The sequence below is a fragment of the Oryzias melastigma genome, linkage group LG19, assembly GCF_002922805.2.
Source record: "Oryzias melastigma strain HK-1 linkage group LG19, ASM292280v2, whole genome shotgun sequence".
Lineage (NCBI taxonomy): Eukaryota > Metazoa > Chordata > Actinopteri > Beloniformes > Adrianichthyidae > Oryzias > Oryzias melastigma.
This window is the reverse complement of record NC_050530.1, coordinates 20,013,256-20,038,558: the sequence shown is the minus strand read 5'-3', so window position 1 is coordinate 20,038,558 and position 25,303 is coordinate 20,013,256. Positions and strand designations below refer to the sequence as shown.

Here is a 25,303-nt window from a genome sequence, read left to right as displayed (position 1 = left end):
AGCCGGGATAGGCTCCGGCACCCCCGCGACCCCGAAAGGGAAGAAGCGGTCAAGAAGATGGATGGATGGGATGGATTTACTGTAACTTTTCAACTGTTAACCTGATCATTGCAGCAGATTCTGAAGGAGACAAGAGCCACTTTTTTTCCTTCAGAATCTGCTGGAATGATCGGGTTAACAGTTGAAAAGTTCCAGTACGTTGAAGAATTTGTGTCTAAGTGTCACTGGCGATGCCTCAGGAGTTAAAAGGTTACGTTTATTAGTGAGTTTCTACAACAAGTTTGTGCATTCTTGGGTTTTGATCAAATGAGGAATGGTCACTGTATATCAGTTCATTTTTTGTGTATTGTCTGTCTAATTCCAGCAAACACGATGAACAACTCCAAAGCGCTCATACTCACGTCTCTGAACTGGACCATCCCCAGTTCTCCCAGTTCACTGACGCAGCAGTAAGCGGCCTCTGACTGCAGGAAGAGCTGGGCCAGAGTCATCTCCTCACTTCGGAACAGTTCCCCCATGATGACAGACACTCCTCAGTCAGGATGGACAGAAGAAACGCTACAACCAGAACAGACGGGTCAGAACATTAGCAAACCGTGGTTGTGTTCAATTTGTTAGTGAAACCACGTCCAGTCCCCAGCTTGAAACTCATAGTTACAGGACAGACTTACTATGTAAAACAGTTTTCAATAATGAATTGAGATTCTTAAAAACTTGTATTAACACATGCTGATAAAATCCTTGGTGGCATCGATTCAACGAGGCAATGGAAACATCCTCAGAGAGTTTGGTCCATGTTGACATGCAAACATCACACAGTTGCTGCAGATTTGTCAAAAACAAGAACTGACACTAACAAATTAGAGTTCCTGCTGTCTTTCTATCAGCTGGAACCAGTCTGAGTATTCTCCTCTAACATCAACAAGACATTTCTGCCCACAGAAGTGCTGCTCTCTGGATATTTTCTCTTTTTCTGACCATTCTCTGTAAATCATAGATGTGGTTGTGGGGGAAAATCCCAGTAGATCAGCAGTTTCTGAAACACTCAGAGCAGCCCGTCTGGCAACAACAATTATACCACTTTCAAAGTCACTTCAATCACCTTTCTTCTCCTTTCTGATGCTCAGTTTGAACTATTACTACACCATACTATACGATACTATACTATACTATACTATACTATACTATACTATACTATACTATACTATACTATACTATACTATGCTATGCTATGCTATGCTATACTATACTATACTATGCTATGCTATACTATACTATACTATACTATACTATACTATACTATACTATACTATACTATACTGTACTGTACTGTACTGTGTGGTACTATACTGTAGTGCACTGTACTGTACTATGCTATAATAAAATATTCTATAGTATAATATACTGTGCTGTACTGTACTATAATATTCTATACAATACTGTACTGTACTGTACTATACTATACTATACTGTGCTATACTATTTTATACTGTGCTGTACAGTACAATACTATATTATTCTATACTGTACTATACTGTACTATACTATACTGTACCACACTGTACTGTAAAAAACATAACATAAGCCCATCCGTTGTCTTGTCAGTTCGGTGCGTTAAGGATGGAGCAGCATCAGCTGATCAGCATCCCTCCCGCTGCTCCTCTGCCCTTCATCGCTCAAGGACGCCATGATGCTGCGGCCCGGCCTGCTGCCGCCAGTCTTCCAGCATCATCATCCCGCCGTCACCATCAGCTACCAGGCTGGTAAACACGCATCTGCGCGTGTATCTGTGCGGTCACAGTTATCGAGCTGAAGCGGAGCACCGTCTCCGGGATGGAGACCTCCCGTTGGGTCACACTGACAGCCCCGACCGCAGCCTCGTACCGACGAGCTGTCCGCTCTTAGCGCTCGTGCTCCCGGTAATTCCGGAGGCTGACCTCTCGGTTCCACCAGAAAACACATTCCCACATATCTGAGCAGGGGTCGGACTCACCGCCGAGTGTTTTCCCGCCGCCCTGGATGCGGGACAGAGGCCGGATGGATGCTGCGGGTGGATGCTGCGCTCCGGCCGGTGTGTACTCACGGAGGAGCTCTGCGGGAAAGCTGCGGGAAAATAAAAGCATGACGGGTTCACAACCTAGAAGTGTTGTGATGCTTTGTGACGTCCAACCTGACAGCCATGACGAGCATTAAAGTTTTTTATGAAGCGATGTTCAGAAAGAATTTGTGTTTTTCTCTGCAGGAAAAAAAAATCAAAACGTTTCAGCTTTTACTTTGAAAGAACCACCGGAAGTGGATTCTGACATGATGAATTATTGTTTGAAATTCTTTACAGATTATAAAAGGGCTCTTTTAGAAACCATCTAAAACTTGTATAATTTTAATTTAAAATATTATTATAGAAAGAGCAAAATATTAATAAGGTTTAAGTTGTTTTATTAGGAAAAAATATTCTTTTTTTTAATTCATATTTTTGCTTAAAGTTTTGTTTTTAAAAGTTTGAACAATTTAGCTTGTTTTATGTGTTCAATAAATGTTTTTTTCTGTTCAGCCCACAACCTACTGTGTGCTTTGGATTTTGGCCCCCTGTTTGATTGACTTTGACCCCCTTGAAATAAAGGCTTTGAAGAAGTTACATCTTCATTTAAAGTCACACTTTTCATCTTTTGATATATTTTTTTATAACAGCCAAAATCAGGAAAGCTGTCATTTTCTAGGGCATAGTTTCTGCACAAGTTCATCAGAAATTCAGAAACTCATCAGAAACTCTGAGTTAGCAGGTACAAAGACCTTCATGGATCTACCTTTGTTATATCACAAGTACAATCTTTTCCTTTTTTTTTTTTTTTTAATTTGCTCCTGATTCACAGCAAATGGAATAAAGAAATATCCATAAATCTAATTCTAAGCTTTCATATTTGTCCTCCATCATCAGGAAAATGCTACAAGAAGCCCAATCTCCATTGGAGTGGATCCTTAAACATTTGATGTGATTTGGTTCTCTGATTGGAAAGCAGCTTCTCCCTGACATTAATGAAAGGGTCTTTTTCATTTCAGCTCGCTGAAGTTTTCCTTTTTCTTCTGCAGAAAATCTAAACCTTTTGGCTGCAGAGTGTGCAGGAAAAGAGGAGTGGAAACAGCAACAGATGCCGCCCAACATTCCTCCTCTGACTCTGCCTCAGCTTGTGGACATGCATCTGTGTGCAGTGAAGAGGTGTGTCACTGTGTCAGGAGGGCGGAGCATGGCTGCTGTGTGGAATATTCATGGAGGAGAAGGGGAGGAGTCTGAGCGGAGGAGGAGAGTCCAGTGGAAAAAGGAGGGCTGGAGAGAAAGCTTGCTATAAGCCTGATTACAGGGTTTTCTGCCTGGTGAGGCTTTCACAGCGCTTATCTGGTAATATCTGGTGCTTCCCTCTCTACTGGTCTGACCCCGGGAACTTGAAGGGAAGAGAACAGAAAAGAGGACTGAGTTCCTATGCGAGAAAGAGAAGTGAGTTTATAAACAGAGGAAGGAACAACCGTTCAGGAGAGGTAGAAAGAGTCTGATTAACAGTCAGTATCCCAGAGATCATGGCAGCCATGGAACCACTGGAATCTGCAAGTGCTCTGCTGGAGCCTCAAACCCTCACAGAAATCTCAGACGATGAGGTCAACCTGCCACCCTCTGATGATGAAGACAATGCTCTGGCAGCAGCCAAGAAAGACCCACCGACCACGAGCTCAGATGGAGAAACCCAAGAAGCCAAAGATGAGGCCCTGAAGGTGGACCAGCAAGTGAACGGGGTCATGGTTCTCTCTCTGCTTGACAAGATCATTGGAGCGGTGGACCAGATCCAGCAGACCCAGAGCGGTCTGGAGAGCCGCCAGCAGGATATGGAACGCTCGGTCACCAGCATTCAAGGCGAGCTGACCAAGCTGTCCAAGAGCCACAGCACCACATCCAACAGCGTCAACAAGATGATGGAGAAGGTGCGCAAGGTGAGCGTCAACGTCAAGACGGTGCGGGCCACCCTGGAGAAGCAGGGAGGCCAAATCAAGAAGCTGGAGACCAACGAGGCAGAGCTGCTGAAGAGACGCAACTTCAAAGTCATGATCTACCAGGTGAGAGGTGGCGAACGTGTGAAGGCTTCCTGACCTGGCAGAGGGGTGGATGGATGTGCATGGGCTCTGATGAAGGATGGGTGTGGCACGCCGCCTAACAAAACGCTGCAGCTGGCTTTACTATTCCAGCCTGGTGTTGTCCCAGCAGCACTCAGTGAATGTCTGAGGTTCATAAATGATTATGCTGTTTGGTTTTAGAAGACAGGTATTTTTTTTAGGGAGAAATTAAGAATTTACTGCAAAGTTATCCATAGAAAACATCCAAGTGTCAGCTGGTGTTTACCAGGAAAACTCAGGGAGCAAAATCTTAACCTTTGAGTCAAAATGATATTTTTTCATCAGTCTGTTACTCAGACAGCTTCACCTACTCTTAGATAAAATATGTGTGTTGGATTTATTCAAATAAAGCTCTCTTTAGTAAATATAAATAACAGTAATTTCTGACTGCAACTCATCATCTAGAATAAATATTAGATATTCAACCTTATGGCTGCACTCTTCATGTTTTTTCTTTTTGATTCGTTTTCATGATTTGAGATGCAAAGATGTGAACAGAAGTAGATCCTAGCAGTGAGGGCAGGACTGGTGTCTGTTATAATAACCAGAAAAGATTTGATTTGATACACGAAAGCCTGAATCGATGCCATTCTGATTTTTTTGATTCTTTCAATTCTTCAATTCAGTTTTAAGTTTACAGATTTATACATATTTGTTTAGAAATACATTAATAATCTACTATATGATTTGAATATATTTATATGAGTCACATACCGTAAATGTATCAGTGAAATAATGAGATTGTTAATATCATCCAGTGTTACATAGATTCTCTAAAGGAGAAGTTCAAACAGAAATGTTCAGATCATTAACATTGTAAACATTGTTCTGCTTCTCCTGGAGGACATTTCAGTTTGACCACTAGGTGGCGATCACACTGTAGCATTACCCCTTTTTCCAGGACAAGAAGAAGAAAGAATGCGTAAAAAAATTGTGTTTTAGAGTACATATGACAACTTTAAAAATATTAATTAATTAAAATAGTTTTTAAAAGTCATGTCTGTGAGTGAATTTTAAGCTTAAATCGATTCAAATCGATTGATTGATTTCATGAACCCAGCCCTAAGTGAGGGTGGATTCCTGCTTCAGACTCCGTCTGCTGCAGGGAAATGCTCCACCTCACAGTTCATGTGCATCTACCAGAGATGGGGACTTGAACTTAAGATGAGAACTAGAGTCTCACTTGATACTTGAAGTTTGGGACTTGTGAATCATGTTGGTGTGTTTGTTTTCTATAGCGATAAGCTCTAAAAATAAAAGCTCCCTTTATAATGTTTCTGGATTGGGAATGCAGAAACAAATACTGTGGTTGTGAAACGATATTCCTTTGAACTCTCAGTTTTGGGACTTGACTTGAATTTACAGCTGAAGACTTGGACCTGCAGACATGGACCTGTGATCAGGGCCTTCAGCTCTGCCTGAGTCACTTCCAGCCCGTTACAGTGTGTCTGAATCCTGGCTGGTTAGATATTTTCCTTTAGTGCACCATGTATGGGCCTGAGCGTTCAGGCTTAAACAAGCCTGCTGCAGCAGGACCTGTGCGGATTCCACTCAGAAGATGATTTCATCTTCTCCTCAAAGACGGATTCAAAAATCCTCCATGACTAATGGAAGCAAAGCGATGAGTTCTGTTGGTTGCAGAGGGGCAGGCTCTCCTTCAGCCCTCAGGATTGCTGTGTGGAGGGGGAGTAATAGCTTTCAGCTTTTTGCGCAGTGGCACGAGAACATTCAGAGTTTCCACCCTCAGATTGGGTCTGCCTCTCTGCTTCATTCTGGGTCTGCATGAGTCCTGTTCCAGCTCGCTCACAGCCCTGACTGACACTGTCTGTACAGCGCTCAAAACAATCTGCAGATGAGCAGGGCAAGGCTGTGTGGAAAAAGCTGATTTCTTCATTCCAGCTGGAGGAATTCAGTTTCTTAACTGTTTCCCAACTGTACATCATCATAAATCTATTTTTAATCAGAGCTTAATAAATTCTTGAAGTTGCGGTTTCTGGTTTCTAGTGCAGTCTAGTTGAAACATCAGAAACAGATCTAGATTTTGGAGACAAACTGGCCCAGAAGGGCTGTTTTCTGGCTGCTTCCCTAACTCAAAACACGCCTCTGTTTATGGTTACCAAACATGACATAATTAAAGTTGAACCCCCCCAGAATGAAACAGGCACACCGTGCATTCTTCTGCTCCTCCAGGCCCCGCCGGGGAGGGGCTCTCGCCTGTAAACAGTGTTTTAAGGTGAATTGGATTACACATCAAATTTTTCAGATTGTAATGGAATAAGTGAGAGGAGGCAGAAACAATCCGGCTTTGTTCAGCAGGATTATGGCTCTGAAAAATGAACTCTTCAGGTCAAACCAGGTTTTCATAGCGAGTCCAGTCTTTTCCTCTCATGATTGTAGTCAAACAGACACGTTCAGTTTCATACGGTGATGACCTCAGCTTTATGAAAACAGGGTACGGTCCGAACCCTCATGACAGCAGTGTTGGAGCTCAGCTCTCAAGTCAGGAAGAAAGTGGCTCCGCCCCGCTTTCCATCACCTGTGGTTACCACAGACCCACATCACGCCACCTATAGGATTTTGTGAGAAAAAGCAGCCTGAAGCAGGGTTGGAGGTTTCTCCGCCCATCTCAACAATGGCTGAGACGAGGTAAAAGCTGAAGCCCTGGGGGGGTCCACCCACCTGTCAATCAAAGAAAAAATTGACCATTTAAAACAACTTCCTCAACCACACTGTCAAGACTATTAAACAGTGCAGTAAACATTGAAAAAAGTTCCTGGTGATGCAGGTAACTTTTTATATTTTCTGTAAAATCTGAACTTTTTGTCATCAGAGTTTGAGGAAGCTGCTGTACTCTATAGATGATCCTTTATTGACTGACAAACATTCATTATCTTGACTGATTACATTACAACATCCAAAATAACCTCAGTGTAGAACAGAGGTGGTCAAACTACCACCAGAGGACCATGAAGCAATTCAATCTGACACGCCAAACTGGAGAAAATGAAATTGATAATCTTGTTTTATTCTCCCTGTAATTCTGGTGTCTACCTATAGGTGGTGCACTACAAATACGTTGACCTTTCTTTGGGTGCAAAACATCAATCTGTTTTTATGGAAGATTTTGTTGTTTTTTAATATTAACCCAGCCAGCAAGGCAAGTGGGCCCGTATGGTTTAAAAGTGGACAGAAAACATGGCCCCAAATGGGTTTGTCTGCAGTTTCTGTGGTGCCCCAACCTGTGTTTGCCCACATTGTCTTAAGTGGAGATTCAGAGGGTTAGCTCGCTATGCTAGCCAGCTCCCTGGTGGACAGTGGAGCTCGCTAGCATGCTACAGCAGAGCTGCTGGAATGATGGTGTCAGAAGTTGTCTTTGTGTCTCTCTAGCACAAACATGGCAGCAGGTCGGTCATGTTTAGCAAACTGGGGTTGTGATCCATCAAAGGGGGAAAAACAGAAACTGGAAATCCCAGATAAATGTAGCAGTCGTCAAACAGCTGCACAGCCAGAGCTCCTTCCTCAGCATTTCCAACAGACGCCTGTGATACTAACAACTGATGTTGTCAACCAAAACACACTTCACTTCCTGCTTTGTAACACCACGTGCTTCAGTAAATGTGACTCAGGAGATCTCAGAGAAAAGACTTTCCAAACCCCGATGAGCTGCTGACGATGAGACAAGGTCAGCACCAACAGAAACTCACAGAATTATTCATGTTTGCAACACAGTGAAGATTTTTGTAACTTGTTTTTGTCCTCAAGCACTTTTACACTGCTGCTTCTTCCTCACTATGATGTTTGCATTGTTGATGCAGCAGTCTCATGAAGATCCAGGAAATAAGTTATTGTGTCTTTTGAAGTCCTCTATAGAATACAAGCAGCACCAGTCCCTTCATCTGGATGATTATAGTGACTAGTGGAGTCATCTGCTTCCACATCCTGATCTCTCACACCAGCCGTCCTCTTGTCTTCGTCCTCTACATCCATCAACCTCCTCTTTAACTCCAACCTCAGCATCCATCATCACTGAGTCTAAACATCTCCATCTGCATTTATCTCCAGAACATCTACCATGATCTGTTCCTCTGACCCATCTGACTCTGCAGGAAAACCTACTGAAGGTTCCTTCACCAGACCCTCCAGGATTTTGCGATGTTGCGATTGAAACTATTCAAATTCTTCTGCACTCTGCAACTTTTTATTTTCACCACAACTTTACTGCAACTTTGTCCAATCTACCGTGACAACAGTCATGGATGGCGGTGCAGCTTCGTGACTGTTTCCCTCTGGGAGAGGAAGATTCTGTGGAGAACATGGAGGTCTGAGGCTTAATCTGCTTATGTTGCTTTTTTTAAGTTTATAATTTTATTATTAAGTATGTTTAAATTAATAAAGTATTTGTGTTACTGTGAGCAGCGAAGACCAAAAGTTCATTTTGTGTTTAACGGTTCTATTCAAGTTAAATGACAGCACAACACCGTTGTACATGGTGACGGTTCAGTGTTTTCTTAGTGCATGTGTCACAATAAAAAGAGTTGGAAATGTATTTTATAATTAACATTTTTAGGCACTTTTCAAAAAAGAATATATTAAAAAACATTGCAACTTTAGTTGCAACTTTTCCCAAAAGCTGCCTCAACATCAGGCGTTTTAGGCCACAGCAATCATAAATATGTCGGTGTTAGAGAGTCTTATCAGAAAAGCTGAGCATGGACAGGAACTGGGGCCGAGGAAGACTGAGATGTCCAGAGATGTCTCTTAGTGGTGCAGCTCCTGCTAATGTTCTCACTTTTTTAATATCATTTCTATGCTTTTGGCTTTAGTGTTGGAGTCATTAAGGATCAGAAGGAGTCAAGATTTCTGACTAGTCAATGTTTTAAGGTTTTATGTTACAAAAGAAAATACCTAATAAAACACAGAAATGCAGCACAGACTCACAACGATGATGGTTATTTAAAATGTAAGCAACACAAACACAGACATAGAGTATAGAGTCAGAAAACGATTTTACTCATTACCATGAGCACGCCTGTCATTCCAGAGAGCAGCAGCCACAGTGTGATCTACAGTTTACCTGTACCTGTGTCCGTTTAACACACAGCTGCTTTTGTGAGCAGATTCTGGAACAAAAAGAAGAGGAGAGAGAGAGTGGGAGAGCAAAAACAAACCATGCACTGAAAGTGCAGAGGGGGGGGCTCTTTTTCTCTGAACAGGAATGGATGGGTGTGTCAAGATGAAGACCAGGGGCCATATTTAGACAGATGATTCATAGCACAGGAATCCCCAGTGCTTCGTATTAATCTCCTCGTCCTCACATGGAACCAGTCACTGAATTGCTCCTCAGTCTTCCACATTCCTCCTCCTGGAGGGAGGAAGTTTCTCCCTGGTTACCTTACCTACACCTCCTTTTCTCTTCACATCTTAAGATGGAAATTCAAAGATAGGTTTAAACCACATATTCTTCTTTATTGTGGTTTTAGTTTGGTCGATCTCAGCAGAAACCTTTTGCAAAATGCAAAAACCTTAACCTAATTATGGCAGGTAGCTTTAAGAGGCTCAATTCATGACTTTATTCTGAGCAGATCAGAGTCTGTCTGCTGAGCTCCATCATCCCATAGATGAACACTGGGACTGCAGACGTCTTTTCTTCTGTCCTTCCTGAACAAAATCTAATACCTCAGCAGTTTCTTTGGAGTGTAAATGTAGCTAAACAGACCGAGGTTCTTTTGTGATCAGCTCTACTTAAAAGTGAAATGGTCATTTATAGAGTGTAGTACCAAAATAATGCTGTCCAGTTCAAATGTGAGGTCTTTATTTTTGTTGAGACTGATCAGAACCACTGAAGAGCTCAACATTTTATGGTTTTTAACCCTTTCAGGGTCTGGAACAAATCTGTAGGAAAAGCTAAGTGTTTTTCTTTTTCTTCAGCAGATTTCTTCTGTTAGGGACATCATTATAAAGTTCAAACTCATTGTTTCTGAAGCCAGTCTCTTCAAACAGATGTGTGCAGGTCTATGTTCTGAGCAGGAAACCTACCAAAACAAGAGTCCTGCTCCGATTGAATTTGCAGTCCTCAGAGGATGTTTTCCAGTTTACAGATGAAACAGAAGGTTTTTATTCTTGTTTAAGAAGGAAAATGAACAACAAACTGAGACGAGATGGATCAGAAGATGGAGTTATTGGAAGAAAGGTCTAAACAGTGACTGTTTTCATACAGAGAAGAAAACTATTTTTAACCAATACATCTGAAACGTCCTTTTATCTTGTTCATTCTCATCTTTGTAAAAACCCATTGAACCAAAGTCACCGTCTTCATTTTGGAGAAAACATTTTTTAATTGGCAGCTGATTTAATCTGGAACACAACAAAGAAAAATATTCTTTTAATCTTTGTAAAATAGTTGGACACTTTGGAGTTAGGGTGATTAACAAGAAGAGGGAATGAACTTCTACTGAGGTCAGTGCTGAAGCTGAAGATATGAGGAATCCTCAGAGGACTCGTGGTGCAGGGTTCTTCATCATGTTTGCACAATTAGCTCATCTCCACACAGAACTGCCCTTGATTATCATTTTGAAGCCTCTTTGAGTCTCAAACCTCAGTATTGCTCCGAGGCAGAGGCTTCTTGTATAGTATGATTCACACCAGGGCGCGTCATGGAGCGCCACGGAGCGCCATGGAAGGCTTGCGCCATGCAGCAGACCGTTTTTGCGTCTGGTCTATTTTGTGCGCGAGCGATCTGCATCAATTCTGGCAGGAAGTTACATCAAGATACAAAAGAAACTCCGGTCTATTTTCAAAAAATAATTACATTTTTTTGCTGAAAAATTAGAGTACGTTAAAGGTTTTGTCTGTTGTTTTTTCTCCTTGAGACATGCTGACTTTTGTAGATGTTCTCACAGACATGTTTCAGTGTACACAACTGTCAAAACACTTCCACCAGATCCCTCCCAAATGTAGATTCACAGTCATCTGACTGATCCCAAAACACCTGAGTGAAGTCAAACAGAAGGAAGTCAGACTTTTACTCCTGAGGCCCATTTTCAGATTTCAGATTCAAGTCCATCAGTGTTCCATCTGTGATGAAAGTGAAGCACCAGATCTGAATAAATGAAGAAACTCACACAAGCACAGAGAGAACCAAGCTGAGGAGCAACATCTCATTCAGGAGTCGTTCAAGAACAACCTGAGCTTCTCCATCATCACTGCTGATTCCACAACAGTAGAGCTCTGTGTGAGAACCCATTTAAAGGGCAGAGTGTTGGATTATGGGGCATGGCTTCAGTTCACTGACAGAGCTGTGTCGAAACACTTCAAGTTTGATTCTGACAAACCCAGAGGGAAGAACCCAGAGACACCCAGTGCAGTCTGAGTTCTGATCCTGCCCAGCTCTGGTTCTGATTCCCTCAATGTTTTATTAGTCAGTAGAAGCTCAGTCACGCGAGCCACACTTGAGTGAGTCACAGCTTATTGAAAACATTTGTTTGTTTCCTCATATGATCGTCTGCATCATGTGATCCCAGCTTCAGAGGGCCACTTGCTCCACGGGTCTCTGAACAGAAGAGCATTTGTTACTACAGTATCCAACTGACATGAAACAAGATGCTCATAACATTCTCCACTATTGTCTGACTGTGTCCCTAAAACACATCTGATGGGATCAAAAGTAAAGCTGGGTATCGACAATCATTTTCAGAAAAGATTCGATTCGATTCACAAGAGCCTGGATCGATTTGATTCTGATTCTTTCAATCCTCTCAATTCAATTCAATTTTGAGTTTTGAATATATTTATATGAACCACATACTGTAAATGTATCAGTGAAATATTGACATTGTTAATATCATCCAGAGTTACATGGATTCTCTCAAAGAGAAGTTCTAACTAAAATGTTCAGATCATTAACATTGGAAACATTGTTCTGCTTCTCCTGGAGGACGTTTCAGTTTGACCACTAGGTGGTGATCACATTATAGCAATTACACCTTATTCCAGAAGAAGAAGAAAGTATGAGGAAAAAAAACTAAGTTTTAAATAGTTACTTTAAAAATATTTCATCAATAGAGTTTGTAAAATTCATGTCTGTGAGTTTATACAGATGTTAATTTAGTCAGAATGTATGTTTAGGTCAACCGAGCGTTAGCATTAGCCGTCCTATGGGAAATTCAATCAAATGTTAGCATCAAGCTAGCAGACTTAAGCTTTATGTGCTAAATGAATTTATATTTTTACGAATCAAAATTGTTTCAAATCAATAAATTGATTTTATCAATCCGGCCCTAATCATAAGTCTCTGAGGAAATCTATGCTCACGTTTCCAGCTGTTCCTTGTTGGTTTTTCCTGTTATTTTTATTCTCTGGTTTCCATAAAGGTGCACTAAATCAAACAAAGTCAGCTTAAAGTGGTAACAAAGCAGGGAAAGAATGTCTTTCATGACCACAAAGCTCATGGCTGCTCTCTGAAAGACAAGGACACTTTGCATGAGCAGGACAGTTGAGGAAGAGGCCACTTCTTCTGCAGCTTCATAAATCTTTCAATAAACATCAGCCTCCTACATTGTTATTGGAAAGAGAAACACACTGTCACCATGGCGATGGCCACTGCCATTCCATAATGTCCATGTGTCCCTGTTAGTCAAGCCTGAACATTGGCTCTAGGAGGGACAGAGAAGGGGCAGAAGACCTGCCAAGCTTCAGCGTCTGTGCTGGAACTCAGCCGCAGCTCAGAAAAGAAGCTGGAATTGTTGTTGAATATCCTGGGAATACTCTCTAACTGACGTTCGCTTGTCCCTCGGCGCTGCACTGGTGCGCTGTTGCGTCAGGCTGCATGGAGGTACGGGGTCAGAACTCCCTGGAGATAAACTACCATGAAACAGTTCAATCTGACCATGAATAGTAGAGATCTGAGCTGCCCCCACTGCACGTATCTGCAGCCTTGGGAACATGTCATTGTATGAGGTGGACACTATCTCTCCAGACTCCTTTGCTAGTATGTGGGAAGCTGATTCTCAGCCGTCTGAGTAAACAAACAAACTGACGAGATTTACTCAAACAGTTTGTGAAATACAATAAAGACATTCATCAAAGGATGGGAACATCAAGAAGATATGCACTGAAAAGCTGCTTAATGCTGTTTATAGAGAGAAAATCCTTTGATTAACAACATTTCTGAGATGACAGCTCATTTAAGAAGAGTTGTGTTTCCCCAGGATCTAAAGAAACAGTTTATTTAAAGGCGCTCTTCTCCTCTAATTTTACTTTTACTTCCTTTTAACACTTTTTGTCCAGATCCTTATTCTTGAGATGAAAAAATGCTGCTAAGTCTTTTCAATGGAGACTCTGAATGGGATAAACCGGATCACACCTGCAGTATTACTGTCAGTCAGAGCTCTGACTCCTCCTCTGGTGTCCGGCGGGAGCAGTCTCCAGAGTTCTGACTCACCTGACACCGATCTGACAGTCACCCACCTGCTTCTTATCCCTTGTGCTGTCTTCTGGGGTCCAGATGACCCGAGTATTACATTGACGTGTTATCCCTCCCATGACAAAGGTGGACAGGATTTCATGTCTGCCACAGACACCAGTTAAAATAAAAAAATATTGAGAAAAAAGAGTTCAGCACGCTGTCTTATGGGGTCCAGATGACCCCACTCCTAACATCAACATACCTAGGATAGAACAAGGGTTACGCAAAACACAGAGACTCACTCAGTGCGAAGTCTTGTTTGTGCTGCCTTGCCTGCATTACTGAGTGTTTCCATCTGGACCTGATCTTCTCTAACTGGTTGCTGCCTGCACTGACCCTCGCCTGGACTCTGACATAGTCTCCTCTTGGATGATCCCATGCTCGTGATTGACCTCTGCCTGTCTGACCCTGATCTAGTTTGTGGACTTTCATCTGTGTTGAATTGCTGTCTGAACTAAAAAACCTGCTGCAGGTGGAACCAGCTGTCTGCCCGTTTGTGACAATTAGCAGAATAAAACTCGGACTTTGACGAAAAACAACGAGCAGGAAGATAAGCAGCTGTCCTTCTGCTGTCATGCCCACCACCTTAGCAGAAGAGACATTTTCCATCCTCTTCATCTACTTCTCTGGATTATTTTTAATAAAGTTTTCTTATTCTCCTCTTAACTGTACGGTCAGCCGGAGAGTCCTTGGTGTTTTTGCATTTGTCCTTCTGAGCCACTCCAGTGCTGATTTGGAAATGCACCAAAACTCTCATTTCAGGTGGATCCCAGTTTGTTCAAGCTGCTGACCCAACAGCCCCGTGTGAGATGCCCTAAAGGGCACAGAACAACACTGTGGACAGACAGCAACATTTTTGACTGTTACCATGGCGATGCATTTGGATCAGTCACCTCTGTAGGTCTGGCTCTCATGAGCCCTCCATACTTTGATCCAGATAGTAGACACCGAGCATAAAGACAGGGACACAGGAAGCATGGCTGCTCCTGAACTCAGTGACTCATTTGTCTTTGACTGTCCTCAGGGAGGGGCAGCATAACTTCTCTTTATATAGCCATTCCTCTGTGGCTCCATCCTCCTGGCTGAAGGGGCAAGTAGAACGAAGAAAAAGAGAGTGAGCTTTTTCCCAGGGTTTTGCTTGGGAACAACCTTCTTTTTCCCATAGCATTCACATGAGACGTACTGAGTAAGCTGAGAGCGTGTTTCAGTGCTGAACAGCCAACTTCACGTCAACTCATTTCATGTCTGTTTGGCTGATCAAGACATTCACTGCACTCCCCGTTCACCATCATTATCTGTCTGCAAGGATCAGTTCAGTCAATCACAAGGAAGCAGCTCTACAGTCCTCCAAGCCACTGGCCCCGCCCTCTGATCCTGGAGTACCCCCACATGTTTGTGCTTTCCTCTTGCTTATGAGTCAGTTCATCTGAGAATGAGTCACAGTTTAATTCAGGTCTGTTACACAATGGAAAAAGTAAAGCATGGGGGGGGGGGCTTTAGGAAACCCTGTTAGAAGTTATACTTTAGTCAAAATGGATGTAAACCGAGCAGTGTGTTCAGAGGAGAGCAATCACCCGGCATGTCCACTTTAAAGACTCGCTCTGTAGAAAATTGTGTTTCTGGTGTTTCTAACATGTGAGCTGGAATCTGGACCAGAACTGTACGGCTGGAAAGCCGATCACAATTTTTGTTGCACCGGGAATGTCAGGTTGTGATTGGCTGTAAGTTAGTGGGAAAGACTGTAAACGGATGGATGATGGGAAGTGGGGGGGATTGTTCTGTGCCAACAGTCCCACTCAGAATTCAGAGGTGAATTTCAAAGAACTCCTGCAGAAACTATGTCCTAGAAAACTACAGATTTTTTTGATTTTGGCCCCTGCATGACTGAGTTTGACACCCCTGTTTAAACCGTCAGCTTCCATGTCCCTCTCCTCCTTATCTCCAGTCATTTATGTTTAGTCTGAGTGCATGTCTTTAGCTGACATCAATATTTACATGAGTCTGAGGTGTTAGTGATGCTCACTGTAGCTACATGAAGTGCTGATCGTGTCTGATTCAGATAAGGATTGCACTTCCTCAGTCGTCAGGTTTATTTTAGTTTGTGTCCTAAAGAAAACACGAATGTCTGGTGTTTGTGTGCACCAACCAGGAGCTCTTCTTCATGGGAGACGTTTGTTTATTAACCCTTTAACTCCAGTGTTTATGTTCTTTGATTTACTGTAACTTTTTAGTAGTTAACATGATCATTCTAGTCGATTGTGAAGGAGAAAAGTGCCTCAAAGAGCCGCTTTTCTCCTTCACAATCGACTAGAATGATCATGTTAATGGTTGAAAAGTTACACTCTGTTCAAGATTTTGTGAAGCTGCTTGGGGGAATTCAGGTCAGCAGACTCCAGCATCTCCTGATTTGAGCAAAAAAAGGCATTTTAATTGTGAAATCTTCTACCATAAACATCATTTTACCGCTGATTGCCCTGTGACAAGCCCCTGGGGTGGTGGAGCTTGAGTGGGTGGTGTTTGCTGAAGAATAATAACATCTTCACTGCCACCCACTTTAGTCAGCTGGCCAGTCATCTGCCTGTCAGTGAGGACTAATGTTACTAATCCTCACAGATACTTAAGACATTCTTTCCTCTTTGCTTTCATTTAGATCTGTGGCTCACTTCTGTCTACCTTAGAAATGTTACATTTCTTCATGTTTGAGAATTGTTTTCATGCTTTTCTTAAAAAAAAAGTAATTATTAATAGACATGAACTCTGAGAAAAGGAAATCAGAATCTGCAAACAGTGAAATGGGGTTTTCAGCTGAAGAAGGATGTTTCCAGTTCCTCTCTTCCTCTTTGTACCAAGAGGATTCCCCTTTTCCTGGATTTGCTGGAAAATCCCCCCCATGTGTGGGTGTGTCATGGAATGTGGAGTCATAAAGCTCATGGCGTACAGTGTGCACGTGGACACTGGCGCGAGCACACACACAGATGTGCTTTTCCACGGCGGCCGGGGAGCTCTCGGTGGTTTGAGCTTAGAGGGAAACAGAAACAGAGACGGGTGTGTTGCTTCTGCTGCTCACACACACTGACTCACTTTCTGATGAAACCACTTTTCCTTTTATGTGGATATATTCCAGTTGTTGTATTGCTGCTGACTGCTGCCATGGCAACAGCAGGGAGTGCAGCTGCACTGCCTTTAGGTAGAGCTCATACAGGCTGGAGATTCTACACAAACTTTATCATGACAGGAGAACAATCAGTGACTGAGCAGACACGATCAGCTGCTTTAGTTCAGAGATTATGGCATTGAACCAGTGAAACAGAAGCACAGACCTCCAATGATGCTAATGGCTTCAGTGATCTGTTTCCAAAAGGAACATTTCTTGCTCCAGAGGTGGTCTCAGACCACAGCAAGGCCAGAAGAGGAGCTGTTAGGAAGACGATGCAGCTTACAAAAAACTCTATCTGAGAGCCAGGATTTCTACTTGTGTTTGCTTCATTTGTGTGACAGAATAGCACAGACTTACAGTCACACATTCTTTACTTCCCAAAGGAGTTTAGTCTTTTTCGTTAAAAGGGAATCAAAGATGGAGATGTTCTGCCCCTGATGGCTACTGCAGGAACTGCAAGAGAGTGGAGGCAGATCAAACTTCTCCTATAAATGTTCCTTTAATTCACAAAAGCAATGCTAAAACAGTTAACACACTTTGCTCAGGCTCACCCTACACAAGAATCTTCACTCATTGATCTGTGGATTAAACTGGATCACTACACTAGAGCAGGGGTCACCAACATGGTGCCCCCCAGGACCACACAAAGTGCCCTCAGGTCTCTTCAACAAACAGCCCAGCACACTTTTTAGCTTGTCTAAGATTACATTTTATTCTTTTGCTAATTTTTAAATTGCACTTGCATTTACATAGATTTAAAAATTAAAAGCTCTTAAAATATTTTCACGATACATGAACTTTAGATAAGTTTAGGTGTTTAAGTTAGAGTTTCATTTTGTTAAAAATGATGCAGATTTGGTCATTAGTTCAAAATGAGACAAGATTTGTTTAAAATGTTTAAGTTGATTTTTCTTTAGCATTTCATAATTGATAAACATGGAACAACATAGTGAAAATGGAACATTTTTCTCATTAAATGTAATGACGTAAGAGATCATCTGAAAATGACTGAGATGAATCAAGTGCTGAATATTGATATCTGTTTCCTAGCTTGTTGTCATATTTGATAATTATGGTGAGAATTCAGTGTCTTCACATAGAGGAGGATCAGTATTCATTATTAAAAATGTACGACTAAAGGTAAACTGAGCAAATGTGTTATTTCAAACTGACATTCCTTCATATACTCAGTAACATGAAGTAGATCTCATTTTCAGAAAGGTCGGTGACTTCTGGTCTAAAATCATTTTTATTTCTGATAGCAGGCTCTCAGTCTGTTTTACTGTAACCCTTGTGAAGTCCTTGGTATGCTGACGTTGGGAGACAAGACACTAAACTTTTTTTCCAATGATTTTTGATTTTCTCCGGTGTCCGTGGCAGACATGAAATCCTGTCCACCTTTGTCATGAGATGATAACACGTCAATGTAATCCGTACCTCATAAGATAGCTCAAGGGTTAAGTCCTACTACAATCATCTCTTGATTTACTGTAGATTCAAATTGTTCAAAGTGGCCTTTTAATTATGATGATCCTGTTTTCAGACCAAATCATTACAACTTGGGTTGTTTTCTAGAACACAGTTTCTGCAGAGCAGCAGGAAAATTCACCTGCAAGTTGTGGGCAGGACCATTGGTGCGAGTGACCCCGCCCCCTTTCCCTCCCCGTTGCTGAGAGCTCTCTGTTTAGAGTGGGTCTTTGAGGTTTCTGACTCAGTGACATAATCAAGAGGAGCTGCTGTGATCAGAACTGACGGAGTTCTCTGAAACCTGGAAAAGAAGCTTTAGCTTAAAACAGGAGTGTCAAACTCAGTCGTACAGGAGACCAAAATCCAAAACACACAAAAAACATTTATTGAGCACTGTAAAAGTACATTTAAAAACTTTAAAAACCTAACTTTTAACATAATTATGAACTAGATATATAGCATTACCTATAATAATAATTGAAGATGCTGAAATTGAAAGCTGAAGACCCTAAAGATTATAGCTGAAATCACTGAAGCTGATAGCTAAAATATTAGATACATGCCAAATAAGCCTAAAAAACAAACAAACAAAAAAAAACCTTGGGTTAGCCACACACACACTTCAGATCCCTCCACTGCTGCATGGATTTTCCTTCAGCTCTCAGGGTTTCTTCCTGTCCCTGGAGCAGCAGCTTCACACAGAACAATGTTTCATTAATTAGGAGGGTCAGGAAGTCAAGGCACCAAGGTGAATGCCTCAACTTCCATTTACTGTTTGCATCACTTGCAGCCTGTTGAGGGCCTCTAATGAAAACACCCTGACCAGTGACTTCCTGTTGAGTTCTCAGTACTGTTAGAAAGTGCTCCTTAAATGTAGAAGAACAAGTCCAATTTTATTACAGTTTACAGCTTTAAGAGGCATTGAGTGTTTATAATTGAAGCTGCAGGGAAACATCCGTCCATCTGTTTGGTCCTGTCAGGGGTCACAGGGTTCCAGGTTTATGGAATGTTGAACTTTCCTGATGGGAAATAATCCAGACTGATCATTAGCATTAAATGTTCCACCATTAAGGAGCAGGTGAAGAAACAACTGTGCATCTGTGGTACTGAACACATAATACCATAGACATACACACATGTGGAACCTGGCGGTCTGCTGTATGACTCCGTTCTGTCTTTCTCTGCAATGGCACCAAGCAGACACTTGGATCAGAGCTGAGGTAAAGACTCCAAAACATGTGCATCAAAGTAGAGGCTGTGTTTGGAAGTCAGAAATGCATCCATTGGTAAGTCTGCAGGATCGGGAACAGTTCGGCTGGAGCTCCACTTCACCGTCTGCGTCCAGATATCGTTTGCCCAGTTCCAGGTCCAAGCTAGAACAGGAGTGGGGAACTCCAGAGCTATAAGTGTCCAGATATAAACACCTCACCTACACCTGGTTACCTGGATCATGTGAGTCCAGACAATTAGAACAAGCAGGAAAGCAGTCCTCAGGAGGATCCAGCTTCCATCTGGATCCTTCCTGTGTGGAGTTTACATGTTCTCCTTTATGGGTTTCCTCATGAAAAAAAAAAAATGCTTCAGAGATTAATAAGTAATTGGCTGTAATTGTCCTCTGGCAGCAAGTATGAGAGTCCAGCCCCTCTTTGGTAGTAGTGATGTGGTCCTGTGACCCCTGTGACCCCACACAGGTTAAATCCAGTGATAACCTGGGATGGAACGATGGACTTTTTTGTTGGTTTTGGTTAAATCTAGGGAAGCTTTGGTTTTAAAGTTGGTGAGAGTGCAACTTAAAGAGAAACAAACACACGTCCCTTTACTTTGTTTTCATTTATGATAAAAAAATTTGTTCCAGACCAACAATGACAGCAAACGTTATCCAATGTTTTAGCAGAAAGTATTAATTGAAGTATTAATTATCAAAAGTTATCATTTTATAATTTGTAAATGTAAGTGAGAGTGTGTAAACAGATGTATTAGTCCCTGAAGTAGTTTGTACTCATGAGTTCTGGCAGGACGGGGGACAGTCAAAGACGGAGTCAAAATGAACTAGATGGTTGTTTTTTAAGGATGGAACAGAATTTTCCCTGCAGAGAGGGACGGCTAAACCCACTCCTCCAAGGTCATGTGTACTCTGAACACTGCAGCACAATGCCTCCATAAAATGACCATCGGCATCCCGGCAGGCTAAAACAATAGATACGCCTCCACCCTGAGCTCTCATTCCCATACTTTCCAACTAACACTTTGATGCTATCACCTTCCTGCTGGGCAGATGGTTTTCCAAGACCACTAGGAATCCTCCCATTTTTCCTTCTGGAGTCATTCAGCAGCATAAAAACATGTCCATTTTCCACACCTTGCTCCAGCTCTCACTTCCTTATCTGGGACTCCTTTGTTCAGGTTCTGCCGTGTTCCTGTTTTGACCATAAAAGCCGAGCAGGGGGAGAGGAAATGACAACCTAGAGAGCCTGCAGACACCGAGGAGCCCACCAGAAGGCCTCCCCTGCCCCCTTTTCCAGTCTCTTCATTAGTGTGAGGGTGACAAAAGAAGTTAGCTGTGTCCAGAGGGAGGGGGGTGGGGGGGGGACTGGAAAAAAAGAAGAAATCAGGTCCCATGTAGCTGAGGAACACTTTGGCATGAGTCAGGTCAGACGTCAAGCCTTCGTTGAAGGAACCGTCCTCCAGAAGAGGAACAATCACAGGAACAAAGTAATCACAAATATCCATCAACCTAGAAATGAAAAAAAAAATCACCACAAAGTATGACAAAGAAAAAACGAACAAGATGATCACTAAATCTTAAGTGTGGAATGGAAGAGACGAGCAGACAGAGAACTGGAACGTGCCGTCCTCAGGGACAGAAGGCAGGAACCGACCCAACAGCTGGAGCAACACAACAAACTCAGGATGCAACCACAATAGGCTGTTATCCACCTCAGAGCAGACAGGTGTGTGCGACTCCACCAAGAGCCACAGGTGTGTGTGTGTGGGGGGGGACTCCTCAGAAAACGAGAGAGCTAAACATACAAACACAGAACTCTGGCAGGAAAACCATTCAAAAGGTTGGTGGTTTGACCCTTTAAAGTCCCCCTCCAATAAAAATCCTGTTTTTAGAGTTTTTAACATGTCTGTGTCTCATTTTTCTTATAAAGAGAACAAATGAAATAAGAAATCTTTTTTCAGTATTTCCGAGTATTTCTCCTTTTAAATCAATCAAACTGTCTTGGACAGACTCTGTTTGAATGAATGATCTTCTTTCCATCAACAGCTCTGCTGCACATGCACTAAACCCTCATCTGTTCCTAGTGTCTAGTTCAGGTTCTGGAGAAGAGAAGATGGTATCTTCACATTGACTGCAGTCAAATGAGCCGCCGTTCACATTTCTGTGGTCAAATCAGCATCACTGGATTTTTGGTGTGAGTTTCATCCAATACTTACGGTAGCAGGACTGAGAACGCTGGAAAATCTCCACCAGACTCCACGGAGCTTCTTGATGTGACCACGGAAATGTGAACGGCGGCTCATTTGACTGCAGTTGGAAAGGATTGTAAATCAATGAAGGAGCATTTTGATGTTAGACGCCCCAGGTTTTAAAGGGTTAATTCTCTGTAACTCCAGGTGTATCTCCAGGTATCTCACTGTGGGTTATAGTAGTTGGTATGGCAGCTCTAACATTGGTGTGTGAATATTTAGTTAGTCTGCTTTCTAAATGATAGAATTTCTGGAATTTCTTGAGAAAGTCAAACAAATGTCGACTGATGAACTGAACCATCATTTGATCCATCGTTGTGTTAACACTGAGATGTTTTTTGCTTCTTCTCTGCAGGATGAAACGAAGCTTCCTTCTAAACTTAGCATTTCCAAATCCATGAGGACCTCAGAGTCTGTCACAGGCAGCAGAGGAGGCAGCATGCTGGAGCTCAAGGAGGCCACGGAGGAGCCTGGAGAGGAAGCAGGAGAAGGCGAGAAGGAAGACAAACCCCACGTGGATCTGTCATCAGATGAGGAGGGTTTGGAGATCGAAGAGGTCATCGAGGAGTCCCGTGCTGAGCGCATCAAGCGCAGCAGTCTGCAGCGAGTGCAAAACCTCAAAACCGTTTTCTCCAGGGAGAAAATGGATCGAACCCGAGCAAAGACCAAAGAGAACCTGGAGAAGACCAGACAAAAAACCAAGGAGAACATTGAGAAAACAAAGCAGAAGACAAAAGAGAACCTGGAGAAGACCAGGCAAAAGACCAAAGAGAACATTGAGAAAACAAAGCAGAAGACGAAGGAGAACCTGGAGAAGACGCGTCATAACATCGAGAAGAAGATGGGGAAACTCGGCACTCGCATGAGCGTCAATCCAGAGCGCAAACAGAAGATGAAGACATCCAGCGAGAAGATGAAGAAGGCCTTCACACCAGACCACGTGGTCTACGCCCGCTCTAAGACAGCCGTCTACAAAGTGCCCCCTTTCACCTTCCACGTGAAGAAGATCCGCGAAGGGGCCGTCGAGGTCGTCCATGGAACAGAGATGGTGGAGGTGTCGAGGGAGGCAGAACCCCTGGATGAAATAGAAGGGGAGGTCGATGACGTGGAGGTGGAGGTAGAGATGGAGATAGCAAACGGAGGAGGTGCAGATGAAGATGAGCTGGAGGAGGAGGAGGACGAGGACGCCCTGCAGGATCACGACGACAAAGAAAGAGACAGCGAATAAATGTCAAGTAAACCATTTGTTTACCAAGCCTGAGGTTGTAAAAACTAAAACAAATGAGAGAATAAAAACTATTATTCAAAAATAATGGAGGCTTGATACAATTTGAGCCTTTTTATTCTATATTTTGGCCTCACAAAATAACCTTGTCCTCACTAAAGAATTTACTGAAACTTTCCACAAAACGGAATTATTAGGTGAACATGTCAGAGTGAGCCTTCAGAACGATAGCACAGGGGAATCTTGATAGTAAAGTCATATAAAAGACGCAGATCAAACTGTGAGGCTGTCTTTAAATCACCTTGATGGCGAGTTTGAAAAACCGACCAAACATCCAAAAAAGAGACGAGTTTTTGCAGAAAAATCTTTGTCACCAGCAGCAGGGAGCAATGCTTACAGGTGCTTTCTAACCATTAGAAACATTGCATTATTATAAAAAGAAAGAAAAAAACTGTAAATCATTGTATTTTATTATGTTCACAAATGAAAACTAATTCATGTTACTTTTTTGGGGGGGAAATATTTTTATATATTATTTTAGGTTTCCCACCTGGAAAAAACAAAAAAAAATCAATCTATTTAACATATTGATTATTAGTTATCAATTATTTCTCCTTAACAAAAGACTTTGATCAGAAAAACTGCTAAATTTATCAGATGAGGAGTTAATAGCAGATCAGTTTAGTCATATTCTTCTGTTTTGAGGTGAAAATATAACAATGTGGTTTAACACTAGAGCTCCAGTGTTTATGTTCTTTGATTTAAAAGTCATTTTTCAGCTGTTGACACAATCATTCCAGTAGATTTTGAAGGAGAAAAGCGGCGAGCCGCTTTTCTCCTTCAAAATCTACTGGAATGATTGTGTTAATGGTTAAAAAGTTACAGTATGCTAAAGGCTCAAAGGCCTCCGCCTGAACCTAAACTGAGAGTCAGCCTCTCACCGTTAGACTAACGACAAAATAAAACCCACCAAACACGGAACAATGGAACGCTTGGCTCTGCTTCATCTCTGCACACTCTATAAGCTACTGTCAGAATAACAGTTTGAATCACTCTGACATGTTTAAGCGCCTCTGCCAAACGGCGTTTGGGCTGCAGCTCTTTGGTGGCATGAAAACATACCTGAACCTTTTATTATCACATATCATGCTCACACATCTTTTCTTTGCTCTTCAAGCATTTAAAGTCATGTTTATTTTTATGTTTTGCTACTCTATTCACCCAGTTTAGAGGCACAGAGACAATAATGCTTATTGATGTGTTTTTACTCGGCTGTTGTCTTCCTTTGTGGCTTGTCTCTTTGGCATGTGCTTTTATAGAATCCAATACTGTTTATGTGAAAAAAAACAACAAACAAATATACATTTTTACTGTTACTGAATGACTTTTTTTGTTTACATTTGTTTGATTCTTTTCTTGACTAGTGTTAAGTCCGGCCCGCTCGCCCTGAGCTCTGAGCATGCGCAGTGTGTAATCATGAGCAGCTCAGCTTTGGTGTTCCCACACTGCCCTCTGCTGACCAAAACACACCAAGCAGCAGGAATTATCCTGAAAACTGCTTCATCCTGGCTCTTCTTCACATTTCATATGAGTGACTACTTATTAATCTGACAGGATCAAATATAAAAATGCATACTTTTACTAGTCAAAGTTTTGGAGCCAAAATAAATATAAAAAATTCACAAAAGTTTAAATTAATTTGACAAATATAAAAGCAGGCTCAAAAACAGAGACGCGGCTCAGAAAATACACCTGTTTTTGTCTGGTATCCTGGCAACGTGATGACAGGATGCAGGTGACACGGGTGAACTCTGAGCAGACAGCATGGAAAGAAACAAGAGCTGCAGCTCAGCATCAGGAGTCTGAGGAACAGCTTTGTTTCTAGAGAAGCCCAATAACACGGATCCTCTTTTATGAGAAGGGCCAGAGCGAACAGAAACTCCAGGAAAAAGAGCCTGAGAACTCCAGGAGATCACATTTGGAAAACTGTTTTCTTTGAGCTGATGCTTTCATATAATGTGAATCTGTGCCTGATCAGTATTCATTACCAGTTCCACTCTACATGTAGTTGAGCTGTTTCTGAGCTGTCATGTTGATCAGACTCTTGCATTGCTTAACCACTAATGCCTTAATAAAAGCTCATGTGATTCAACCATTGTTGTTTTTTTGAGTTCATTTTTCAATCCTGCAACCAAAGAAAAGCGAACACTGCATATATTGATAGATTACAGTGATGTAGAGTGTAATTCTACTTTAGGAAGTCAGTCGAATTTAAAAAAAGTTATTCACACGATCATTTGAGGTTTGATGGATCACTAGTTTGACAGACTGGCCTTTAAATACTCACTCTGATGAAAAT

General features: G+C 42.1%; 2 protein-coding genes across 5 annotated transcripts in view; one reads left to right on the top strand and one right to left on the bottom strand.

The window, feature by feature from the left end:
* The window catches only part of atp6v0a1b (ATPase H+ transporting V0 subunit a1b), a 24,805-nt gene extending 22,669 nt beyond the window's left edge, over positions 1-2,136 (bottom strand). For all 4 annotated transcript variants that reach the window (XM_024298123.2, XM_036216999.1, XM_024298124.2 and 1 more), the window contains exons 1-2: positions 1,994-2,136; positions 402-558 (exon numbers count right to left, since the gene is read on the bottom strand). In XM_024298123.2, coding sequence (XP_024153891.1) covers positions 402-518 — 117 coding nt within the window. In that variant the 5' untranslated portion in view covers positions 519-558; positions 1,994-2,136. The remainder of the gene's footprint in view (positions 1-401; positions 559-1,993) is intronic.
* Positions 2,137-2,561: 425 nt separating this feature from the next.
* Positions 2,562-25,099, top strand: LOC112162331 (caveolae-associated protein 1). The gene is made up of 2 exons (XM_024298126.2): positions 2,562-4,101; positions 22,075-25,099. The coding sequence occupies exons 1-2, from the start codon at positions 3,571-3,573 to the stop codon at positions 22,945-22,947; spliced, it is 1,404 nt and encodes a 467-aa protein (XP_024153894.1). The 5' UTR covers positions 2,562-3,570; the 3' UTR covers positions 22,948-25,099.
* Positions 25,100-25,303: the final 204 nt, after the last annotated feature.